Source organism: Emydura macquarii, unplaced genomic scaffold (assembly GCF_026122565.2).
Source record: "Emydura macquarii macquarii isolate MOO-44397 ecotype Brisbane River unplaced genomic scaffold, CSIRO-AGI_Emac_v2 contig_1483, whole genome shotgun sequence".
NCBI classification, from domain to species: domain Eukaryota; kingdom Metazoa; phylum Chordata; order Testudines; family Chelidae; genus Emydura; species Emydura macquarii.
Window position 1 is genome coordinate 3701532 of NW_027131620.1, and position 12293 is coordinate 3713824.

Sequence of the window (12293 nt, forward strand, 5' to 3'; positions counted from 1 at the left end):
ACAGCCTGACTTGCCAGCTCCCTCCAGTCCCACTCCCTCTCAGCCAAGCGTGGAGATGCATTCTGCCACGGATTGGAGCTGGTGAGGGTGAGATGGCGCTCGGCGAGTGTGCATCCATATATAGCGATGGCTCCCTGGAGGTCCACCCACCACCACTTCGTTTCATTTAACAAGGGGGAAATGACCTCCCCTCCCCCCGGTTGTCGGACAGGTTCCCTGGCATGTAGAGGTGTGCGGCACCCCAGTGTCCCCACTGACACATAGCGCCATGGCAGGGAAAATCAGGAGTTCTTACTCGCTTAGTTTCAGGTACCAGGTCGTCCTTCATCCTTCGTTTGGTCCAATCCTTAGCCAGTTCATCCTCGGCTATCTCCTGCAGGTGGAAGACGGCTACTTGGGCTGACGTGCGTCGAATTCTACCACTAGGAGTCCTTTCGAAATCTTCTACCGGGCTAGCCTCTGGCTTCACCTTTGGCTCTTCGGGAGGCTGAAATATAGAAGGGGTTAGGAAAGAGCTGGGGGAGGAAAGACTGAGAAAAGGAAGGTCTTCTGGTCCCTGGTGCAGGGAAGTTTAGAACTTGCCTTCAGAAGCTTTCAGGACTTGTGTATTTGCACGCCAACATTTGCGCAAACAGTGGATTGCACGGCATGTTGCAAATAAACTGTCACCCATAGGTAGGTTTTGGGCTTACAAAATGCTGAGGGCACTTCTTCCAGGCCTTCTCTGCAAGCGTGCAAAGCCAAGGCCAGGGGCTGAAAATCTGGCCTCCAACTGGCGTGAAGCTTCCTTCTTAACAGAGCTAGATGTCTAACTTCTTTAGTGACGTGGTCTCTTAACCCTAGCCATGTTCCCGTGTATCATAGAAGATTAATCATAGAAGACATGGGTTGGAAGGGACCTCAGGAGGTCATCTAGTGCAACATATATTAATGTCTCAGTCTGAGCAAGCTACAGCAGGGAGTGAATGTCCCACTAATAGACTTCAACAAAATGTATGAAACCCTCTGACCAAGGGTACACCACACTGGAGCTGGAGGTGTCATTTCATCTAGCCAGCATGCTAAGAACACCTGGGTGCAGGCAGTGGGATGGGCTAGCCACCGCCAGTCCAATGGGCTAATACACCGCGAGTATGGGACCCTAGGCATGTACTCGGGCAGCTCGCCTGTGTCCCCGTGGCTACATTTCTATTTTTAGCACACTAGCTTGATCGACCGTAGCATGTCTGTGTCAAGCTAAGATGGGAATTACACCTCCCGCTCCGGCATAAATGTATCCCCAGAGGTCAGTTCTGGCAGCCTGGCTTGCACGGAGCAGCAATCACTCACAGGAATAGCCTCCAGTGGGGACGCTCTTTGGTTTTGTAATGGGGTCGGTTCATGCCCGATCAGAGAAGAGTTTCACGTTACAATTGTCTGCACAGCTGAACCATTCAATGGGCAGGTAGGAGCGTGCGCACCACAGCAGAGAACTCAAGCTTCACTTGACCCTTCTCGATCATTCCACGCAGGAGCTTTTCTCCTTCTTCTCAGAACTCCAGGGAAACCAGAGATGCTTGGCCCTCATTGCAAGGACTGTTTCCTCTGCCCTATGAACGTAACGCGGCTATGCGGGTTTGCTGCACATACCACACTATCTGCCTAAGTGAACGGAGACCTGAGCTTTAAACATCAGCCTTGCTCTGACATCTCACCAAAGAAGTGTGCTCCGACCGCAGGTGGTAGTCATGTCCGGCCTTGGATTTGTACTTCTTTCCACAGTGCGGGCAGGTGAAGATGGGCTTCTCCACTTCGGAGGGCTGCTTCCCACACCGTTTCTGGTGGTACTGGTACCCCATCAGACTGGAGAAGTTGGCTGTGCATCCCTATGGAGATGGGAACCACAGAGGGGTTAGCGAGTGTATTCGCAGCACGTGCACGCCTCCAGGCTGAAATGGTCATAGCATCATCTCCCCAGCATTTCAAGGAGGAACACATTGTGGGCTCGGTACCACCTACAGGGTTGTTCCGCCCCTCCATGGCATGGACCCTCGACTTGCCCATTTGACCCATGGGGGAGCCGCCAACCACAGGGCAGGTGCACCATTCCCGCAACCTCTCCCTCACTGGGCAGGCAGCTGTCTTATCACGTCCTTCATCGTGGGCAAGGATGTTGTGCCCCAAACCCACTGGGCTCGCTGCCCTGGGAATGGAGGAGAAGTGCCTCCCTTTCTGGGCCATCTGTCCTCGTTTACGTCACTAGAACCTCAGCTCCGCCAGCTGGCGCCCTCCACCTCCCCGACAGTTCTGTACACCCACCAATCCTGCCCAGGAACAGTTATGAGACGGGGCTTCAGAGCAACCGGAACTCGCTGCTTGTTTGGAGCACGCCCAATGAAACGGAAAGCAGCCAACGGCACCTGCTCCTGGCCTGCCCAGTGGATTCCTTCATTCCAAAACAGCCTCAACAAAATTACACTTAACCTCCGAGACAAGGCAAAATAGAGGGAGGAGACCTGCTGGGTCTTGACTTGTGCCTTCAGCACCACGGTGAGCCACGTACGACAGACGGAGTGAAAAGGGTACTTCTGAGGGTGGAGAGACCTGCTGCATGCGGGACCAACCTTTCAGAGCTGGGCAAATCATTCACAGCCGATTTATCTGACAGATTTTTACCCCTTTACCTGCTCCCGATTTGTCTGCAAATAGCTCACAGTGCATGTTACCTGAAGCTATTCACTGAATAACTTCAGTGGATAATTCTTGGTCTGGAGCTTGTTTATAAGCAGTTCGTTGGTTGCCAGTATTCAAAACTCCCACTGGATTGGTTAGATACGATTGGACAGGTCGGTCCACATGTGTTACGTTTCTGTTCCCTGATCAGAGGAGACTCAGCTTTCTGGGGCAGATACTTGAGTTTATGAGTTGGGAATTCCCCTTCTGTGAATATTCCCCAGCTTCCCTGTTTCCATGATCATTCCTGCCAGGAATCTCATTCGTGGGAACCTTCACAGAGAGCACACACCCTGGGGGAGAACTAAGCTCCGGCAAATTCATTTTAAAACGCCCACAAACGCTGAAAGATGTTTTGCTACAGTCTCTGTCCGCCTCTGAATCTGGGCTCTTTATTCCTTCCATCCTTTCGCAGAACAATAAACAGGAATTGTTCTTGTACCTCATTGGGGCATTTCAGTTTCCCCATCTGCTTTAGCACTTTCCTCAGCCTTTCCCGCTCTTCCTGTTCACCAACTCCAGCGGTTTCCACAGGAACAGGCTGGAAACAAGGAAGTAACAGAAGCGACAGAGTCAGCTATTCACTTATGTCCTCTGTGCCTCAGTGCAGCAAACTTCTGTCTCACAAGGATTACTCTCTATGAACTCTTAGAGGAGAGTCTCAGGTTAAAAATCCTGGGCTGGATTTTCCATAGTTTCCATGCACACAAATGCCCTGGAAACCGCTTGCCTAATTTACCCATACAGTTAGCATGTGTTTGCATGCAAATGACTAATTTGAAAATCCATATGCAATTCATAAGTGTCAAATTAAGCTTTTACAATAGAGCACAGGGGATTAATTCACAACTAAAAGGCAAGTTGGAACTGATAAATTCAGGACAAAAGAAAATACTGTTATGCCCCTGCTCTGGTCTCCCAGAAACATACAGCACCAGATTTTTAAGAGTGGCCTCAAAACGTTTGTGCCTGCCAGCTTTTCTGTGCACAGATAAGTTCATGTGCAAAACCCACATTTGCACGGACGGGGTAGACTTTGCTGCATGCCCAATAGGAGGTTAAATGTCTCATTATGGGATTCCTGTAAGTAACAACCCATTTCCCTGGGTTTTGCAAGCCCAATTTTGGAGGCAGAGTTTAGGCACTTGGAAAATTTGGCTCCCTGAGTGTTCCACACTTTTGTCATTTTTAGTCTTTTCTGGTCATGCCATGACTTGCTGATTCCAGTGCGTGTCCGTACTGTAAATGTGGATATACGCTGTGTGTTAAGGATTGATAGTCTTTGCTCAGGAGAGGGCTGGTACAGGGAAGAGAAGGCACGTTGCAGATCTGGATTGAGGTGCATCTCGGCAGCTGTGTGTGGGATGCTGGAAAGCCAGTGCTTCAAGTCCCTTGTTTGCAAAAGCCCCAAATTCACCTGTTTGTTTATTCATCTTCTTCACCTGCATCTTCCAGAGAGAGAGAAAGGATGAAAGCTGGAGATCAGCGTGTGCTCCAGGAGCCCTTACCTTGTTGACGTGCTCAGCCATGGTGTGGTAATTGAGCCCGGCTTTGGACTTGAACTGCTTTTTGCAGTGTTGACATTTCAAGGCATCCTGCAGCTGAACAAATTAAAGAAGAGTCACCACGCCGGCCACTCCCTGTTTGATTTCCCAAAGATTGCATTGTGCCTCATCCCAAGAGGAAGCACTTGATGTAGGACCCGTCAGATGACACTCTGAAGGCTACTGAATGGCAATGGACCTGAACCGGACCCTTCGATCAGAACCCCAACCCTGGTACCCACTCTGAGTTGGCAGCTTGAACTCTCTCTCCAAAGCACCAAATGTGGATTCCAAACTCTCGTGCCCCAAGCTCTGGAGCAGTTTGATTTCAGACCTGGATTTTCTACCCCCGCAGGTTTGCATGCATTTGGAGCTGGTGTCTCAGTTTAGCTCATTAAAGGGATACAGAGCGTTGATCTACCAGTCTCCGACAGACGGCACTCTGCCGACATCAGTAATCAGGAGGAGTCCTGGAATGTGACACGCTCCACTCTGTCATTGGAGTGTCTAGAACTGAAGAACTACTTGAAAATGTCATAGAGATTTCATCAGCAGAATAGTTTCCTGAGAATATTACTCTGCAATGTGACCCGACTCTGCATTCCATGTGGCTTGTTAAAAAATGCGATGAAAATGAGCTACTCCGCATTGCAACTGCTAACCTACTGATGCACAAGCAGAATTTACAAAGCAATTAAGCACATATTGACTTTCATGGAGGTGAGTATCAAGATTTATTGACCCCCAGAGGCAAATACTCACCACAGCGAACCAAGAGACAATAAGTCTAAATAGCCACTAAAATAAGAAGTCAGTGCGTGTACTATTTCATCCAGTCATTGTTCCAGGTGGATGGACCAGCTAACTGTATAAAGTGCCAGCTGGTTTTTATTTTAGTTTGCAACTAACATATTAATGGGGAGGTGAACTTGGAGTTCCAACCTCCATCTCCATTATGTATCTCTTGGGAAATGAATAATGAACTAATTGCAGCCAATTGGGGGGGGGGAATATATTTGTATACGTAATCTGATTGGTTAACCTTGTTCCAGACCTCAGGATTAAACCTAAGGAGGTAACCAGAAAAAAGGTATTGACTCCTCACATGCCAGTTTTCAGCCAATCATAAATCTGAGTGTCTCTCAGATGGGTAACAAAGGTAATGGCACCTTTTTATTGTGGTTCTACGAGTTTCCGCCAGGAGATCATTCATCATTCATCATTCACCCTAACGATGTTATGCTACTTCACCTTTGGCTCCTCGTGCATCATTAGCATCTGTCCATTAATTCCCTTACAGAGCCTGCAAAGCAGGGGATTGTTTCTGAAGGGTACCAGAGCGCTAAGGGTGAATCAGGGACACCCACCGTAGGGGGAATGCCCAGCAACAAAACACCAGCTCCTAAGCCACTTCTCTTCTTGGCTACTGGTGTAGTGCTACGTGGGTGCAAGGAGTGTGTGGTCAGGAGTCTCCTGTGCCCATGTGATCTCTGACTGCCATACCAGGCACTTGGGGCTACTGTAAATTGGTTCAAGTCAGAGCAGGCCCAGTCTACATCAGGGGACCAGCTGGGGTCCACAGCTGCCTAGGATCAGGGGAGCAGAAAGCTGCTTTTGCACCCCCATCTTGAGGTGAGCTAAGATCTGGGTCTACAATCCCATCAGGGGGGAGGCTTTCCTGACATCAGAAACCACGAAGAAGAGCCGTGTGTAAACTCGAAAGCGGGTCTCTTCCACCAACAGAAATTATTCCAATAAAAGATATTGCCCCACCCACCTTGTCTCTCTAAAATAGCCTGTGACAACATATCTCCAACCCCCCTGAAAATCATAAACCTTGAGCTAATCTGCACCCAAACCAGCCGCATTAAATTCTGCCAGACGTGACGGGAGAGCTAGCGATGGGCTGGCAGGGAGCAGCACCGAATGGGCTCCCTCTGAGCGGCGCAGCAGGCAGTGGCTGGCCTAGCTACCCGATCTGCACACGGACGGAGAAGCAAGTTTTAGGACCTTCACGTGGATTCACATGTCAAGCAGGCTGGCTGGCCTTGTGGCCCTTTATGTGACCGGCTGGTCCAGGGAGATGCTCAGAAAGCACATTGTACATGGCAGATCGAATGGCTGAAATCCTGACGTCACTGACCTCAATGGAGCCAGGATTTCCACCAATATCAATGTAATAGCAGGTGTTCGTAGGACAATGGTACCCCACTGCTGCATAAACGTGGAAGCCAGGCGGAGGAGGCATTTCTGGGAAGTGAAAGTGGAGCCAAAGCTGAGACACGCGCTTTCCAGGTGGGAGGAACTGACCCTGCGTCGTCTTTCCGTTAGAATGGATTTATTTGCAATCCACCAGGAGACTGAGGAAGATGTCATCCTTGTGTCTGATGGATGTTGGTGCAGAGGAGAGAGAGAGCTTCCCACGCTACCATTACTGGCCTACGGCACTTTGACAGGCTTACTAAACACGCCTAGTCGCCCCAAATTCTGGTCTCAGTAGGACACCTACAATGGGTATCATGCACCACGGGCGTTGCCCAGCTGTAACTGAAGACTCTGTCCAACCAATAAGGAAACAGCTTATACAAATATGTACTGGCCCAGTTTTTCAAAAGTTTTCAGGGCACATTTGTGTGTGTAATTACTGCAACTGTGTGCCCAAATTGGGGGATTTGCCTGGATCATCCAACGTGTGCACTCAAGGGCAGTAACTGCATTCACACAGTAGGTACGAATGCAATGTGTGCGGTTGCATGCCTGAACGGTTTGAATGGATTCTGCCCTTTAATGGATAAATTGGTTTTTGAGAGACTGAAGTTTAACGGGCTACATTTTAAGACAGAGATTATCTCATCCACACCTTCACTTGCATTCATCACCCGCCCTCTAACGACACCTAATGTCCCCTGCGGCAGCAATATGGGAAAGTAATATTGGGGAAGTGTTGAGTGCTGGGGTGTTTTTCTAAGAGACGTGCTCCTACGACAGCCACGAGTTACCGGGCTCAATGCACGAATGTCCCCCGGTGAAACCCTCTGGCCTGTGTGATGCAGGAGCTCAGGTTAGATGACCACAGTGGCCTTAAAAACCTATTAATTTAGCAGCTGGACGGGAAGGAGGAGAAGCCAGCCTGAAGCAACGAGCCAGCTCTCTGGAGACAACCTGTAAGTGTGCCACAGCCCAGCCTGAGGTTTAGCGCGCACCAATCTCAGTTTGAGAAGATCAATCAATCAAACAAGAGGAAGGATGGACCAGTGGTTAGAGCATTGGCCTAAGACTTAGGAGCTGCACGTTTAATTCTCTGCTCTGCCACAGACTTTGTGTGTGACCCATGGGCAAATTCCTAAGCTTCTCTGTTCCCCATCTGTACAATGGGGACCATATCATCATCCTATCTTGTCGGGGTGTTGTAAGGCTAAATCCATGAATGATTGTGAAGCGTTCTGAGGTCCACTCGTGAAAAGTGCTATGTCAGAGCTAGGTATGTATTTATTATTCATAATTTCATTCTAGGGTGTGAAAACATCTTCCCCACCAGAATAAATGAGCTAAACGTGAACATTGCAAGTGCCTACTTTTTGACAGACGTCCATGTGCTTTTTGAGCCCGACAACGGTTTTCCTGGTTATAACGCCACAGGTAGGACAGGCAACTTCTCCTTTCTCATTGATCTCCCGCTGCCACTGCTCCTCTGGGCTTGCTAGAGCGGGGAAGAAAGGCAAAACAGGTACAAAAGTTGGTGCTAGTGGGACAAATCTTTTTTTTCAGAGAAAAGCCCTTTCCAGGATCCATGAATAAGAGAAACATCAAGGTTCAACCGGTTGGAAGTCACCGAAGTTGTCAAATACAACAAATCATTTGTAGAAAAAACCCCAAAATTGCAGATCACATTTCCAAAATTATATGTGCAAAAACGCACGTGCGAGTGTGTGCCTAATTTGCACATAAAATTACTGCAACGGCTTTGCGGTGTTTGTTTGCAGTTCGAAATCTGGCAAAACACTGCTTCCGGTCTGTCCATTCTGAATGTCTGTCAAAGCTGAAGTTCTCTGAGGCGCTGAAGAGCGGCATGTTGATAAGATCCTGCAACCTTTGTTGCACAGTTCCTTCTGTTTCTAGCTACAAAGCTGGCTTCTACACATCAGGGGTGATCATCATAAGATCCTTTAATGCTCTGCCAGGCGCTGCAGAGGTTTGTTTAAATAAGGTATTTTACACCCAGCATCGCCTAGGGGCCAGACAGTATAATAGAGTTTAGCATTCCTTTACAAGCAGTAGGGGGAAGCCCGGATCTCTAGACAGACGGCCCTATGAGTGGCTGGCAGGGATCTTTCCTCCCCCATAACAACTCATCTCCCCTAAAAGAAACACATAGAAGGAATGAAACATAAAAATCAGCAGCAGGCTTTAGAACTGACCGGGGGCACGTAAGCTCTGGAACTGGTATCTCTGCTACCTGCACAAATACAGACAACTGCCATCTGCATGCCAAGTTTCTGACATGTGTTGATTTCAATGTGTGATATGAGATTTTTTTAAAAGCTCACAGGAGACCGGATTCTGACCACAGCCTGATGTAAATCTGCAGTTAGCTCCATTGATCTCACTAGGGTGACTCCGGTTTTACACCGGGGAAGTAGGGTCAGCATGCGGCCTGCTGAGCTTGTTTATTTGAACGTCTCCACGTTGCGATGAGCTCAGGGAGCCGTTTATTTGCCTGTGAAATCAGTGAAAAGCACTGCTGCTGTGTTTACCCTGCACCTCCTGCATTCCTCTTGCTGCCAAGGCGCCCAGCGAAAGCAGGCGCTGCCTGTGGAAGGACTCAGAGACGCAGACATAACATGGTCGGGGTGTCCTTGTAGTTAGCGGTGGAAAAGCTGTGCACAAAGTGCAGCCAATAGTCCAAAATCAGGTCCCACTGAAGTCAGTGGCAGTTTGGCTATCGACGTCATGCATGGGGGGCAGGATTTGGGCTTGTATCATTTTCCATTGCTTGTAGCGTCATCACTTGAAACCACCCGCCAGATTCTAGGCAGCCTTGGGGAAGTTTTGTGTTGCTTTCGCTGCCCTAATGCCATCTTCACTGGCCCCTGGGCAATCTCTCCTATGCAGCAGGATAGTTGGGAGTGTCTGTAGTGGCTCCTATCCCACCCTCCCTCCCTGTGGCAGGGGCTGTGGCATGGGAACTCCACCCCACTGCTGCAATAATGGTCTGCTGCTAAAATGGCCCTTTACGGCCACACGCAAGAGGGGTAAATCAGAGCAGCCTATTGGCTGCTCTAAATTGCCACGGGGAACTGGAATAATGGAGATCAATCCAGGATCAGGGGACTGAAACAGCGGCATAAAGAATCTTCTCAGCCACCCTCTCCTGAGCTCGGCCAAGCACTCTTTGGCCCCGGCTTGATATCTGGGCCTAAATGTCACTAATACCCCAAAGTCCACGTTGAGAACGGAGCCTACCATGAATGGGAAGGTTTAAAAAGAAGCTCTCTCTGAGTGCGCCAGGCACCAAGACAAGTGCAGAAACATTTTCTTAACCACTAGTCATTCCTCGCTCAGGGGGAAAAATGACTTCTGGGAGAATTTTGCCCCAGTCAGGACTTTGGTCTATTATTATCCTAGCTCCGTTAACCAAACTGTTGCTTTGTTTTTTCTTCCTCACTCTTGGGAAGTTACCACCAAGTGAGCCGGTTCTGAGCGGACAGCAGACTCTTCACTCTGTTAGGTGCTCCATCAACCTCACCTGACGATAAATGCGCAACGGCTTCCCTTCTTGCACCAGCTCCTGGAGGCTTCTTTTTCAGTTCATCCGTGCTGCTGGTCCCCTCCAGTTTCTTGGCTCGATGGGCCTTTGCTTTGTCCTCTGCTTTGGCCAGGCCTGTAGAAAGAGAGGGACCTTCATTAAAGACATACAAGATGACAAAACTGGGGCCTGGCTTAAGTCAAAGAGATTTAATGGCTGTTCTTCCGGATAACGTTATCTAACGGATGGTCACTTATTAGGCAACAATCCTGCAGTGCTTAGGCACAACGACTACTGAAGTCAATGGCAGTTCCGCCTATGCAGCAAGTGCTGGATTCGACCCACATTCCTATGATATATAGAGTCAAGAATGCACCCTGAATTTTACCAACAGAAAGTCAGACACTTCCTGAGAAATTCCAAGCCAAGACAGAGCACAGGACCTCACCTCAGACAAGGGAGGGAGAATGCGTGGTTACTGGCAAGGAGAATGAGCTGGGAGGGGTTTCTGCATGACGCCCGACGGAGGAATTTGAAAGACAATCTGGATTATTAAAGAGCTGTTTCTGATAAGGGACTCGTGCACGGCACAGCTTTGGGTCGCTGCTCACAAAGGGAATCCAGGGTCCCTGCTATTAAATAACGCAGCTCTGGGATTCCAAACGGGATCTTTACTCCCCCTATCCTTAAAAATTTGCCATCACGAATCCTAGGACTTCATTAAACATGTCAGACTGCGTGAAACTGCACCGAGAGAGAGGAGGGTTAGTGGAAGAGTGAGTGCCAGGCACACGTGGGAACAGAAATCCCTAAGCAGACCAGGCTGCTGCCACCTGCGCCGCTGAGTAACGGCTGCCTTGCCAAGCCTGCCTGCAAAAGCAAACAAATGCGCTCTTGGTGGAAAAGGGATTAGCAGGCAGAGTTATATACGCACAGAGCGAGCGGCAGTCAGTCCAGCTTCTCTTCTAAGCATGCCTTTTGTGTCCTGTCTCCCACCTCATCTTTGCATCTTGTTCCATGCTTGGAACAAGCGATCGCTCCCTTTTCAATCTGGCCCCTCAAGACACACGTCTTATGTGATGCTTTTTGGCCATAATCCACCAAGGAAAGGGGCCAGGATCGTGTCTTCCCCTCTGTATTGTGTAGTGTCATGCAAGCGCCCTGATGGACCAAGAAACAAATAGTAATAACAGCCCCATCTGGGTGTGTGGAAGAAACTGACAATGTTTTAAAGGTCACTTTTGAAACCTGGCCAAGAGGGGCAGATATAGGCTGCAGCAAGACCTCTCTGCCCAGAATCACTTTTTGGTCCAATATCTGCAGGCCTGAATTTTAGAACGTGAGTCCTGAGAGCAATGATCATTTTGAGGCCTCAGTTTGCACTGTCTTTCTGCCCCCTGCAGAGTCACGCGTGAAAACGGAGCCTTTGCAAGTGCAAATGTGTATTTCTCAGCACAGACGGCTGATTTGCTTAGGCAAGGGCAGGAATGCGCATGCAAAAATACTCCTCAAACTCCAGGTCCCAACTGGCTGTTAACGACACTAGGGATCCGGTAATTGGTTGCCGACATCCGAGATGGGAAAGGAGATGAAGATGCTGGAGCATATTATGAGCGGAGCTGCAGGTAGAATATTAAATCAGAGGCAACAGGAGGTTTTTCGATCAGGATCTTAGGACTTCAGTAACTCAGCCAGAGAATATGGGTCTATTACAGGAGTGGGTGGGTGAGGTTCTGGAGCCTGAAATGTGCAGGAGGTCAAACTAGATGATCATGATGGTCCCTTCTGGCCTTAAAGTCTATAAGTCTATGAGCCATACTTCTGGTCCTGCCCCATCCCTCTATTTCTGGGTGGTAAGTCAGAGGGGATAATCTCCGTCCTTAGTCATTCACAGCTGAAGTTTTAGGTCCCGTCTTGAAAACAGAGCCTAAACAATGCATCTGTTGGATGCTCTGGTAAGGGTGCCCGGGATATGAAAGGATCACAGATTGCTGCTTTCACAGCAGTTAGCTGCTAGATGAAACACAGGAGCAGGTAGGTGGGGGAGTATCCAGGGAACACAGAGAGGGAAGCTATTGGTGCTGGCATTGAAACAGGGCTGCCCTGTATGTTACCTTTCAATCCAAATGTCCCCGAGATTGATGGTTGCTCCCCGGTAAATTTCTTAGGAGTTTTCTGTTTCCTTCCTGACTCGAGAGAGAGAAAACAGAGATAAAAATTTGGTCAAATAACTGTACTGCAAGCGTGGATTTAAATATACACGAAGCAAAGGCACCTGGACAAACTCTGGA

At 49.0% G+C, this 12293-nt stretch overlaps 1 protein-coding gene across 4 annotated transcripts in view; it reads right to left on the reverse strand.

Annotated features, from left to right (window-relative positions):
• The window catches only part of ZNF512B (zinc finger protein 512B), a 51868-nt gene that overhangs the window by 15081 nt on the left and 24494 nt on the right, over positions 1–12293 (reverse strand). For 3 of the 4 annotated variants that reach the window (XM_067554071.1, XM_067554074.1, XM_067554073.1), the window contains 7 exons: positions 12117–12188; positions 10003–10137; positions 7832–7956; positions 4221–4313; positions 3155–3253; positions 1695–1865; positions 296–487 (listed from right to left, as the gene is read on the reverse strand). In XM_067554071.1, coding sequence (XP_067410172.1) covers positions 296–487; positions 1695–1865; positions 3155–3253; positions 4221–4313; positions 7832–7956; positions 10003–10137; positions 12117–12188 — 887 coding nt within the window. The remainder of the gene's footprint in view (positions 1–295; positions 488–1694; positions 1866–3154; positions 3254–4220; positions 4314–7831; positions 7957–10002; positions 10138–12116; positions 12189–12293) is intronic. The other variant, XM_067554072.1, reaches the window with a different exon arrangement.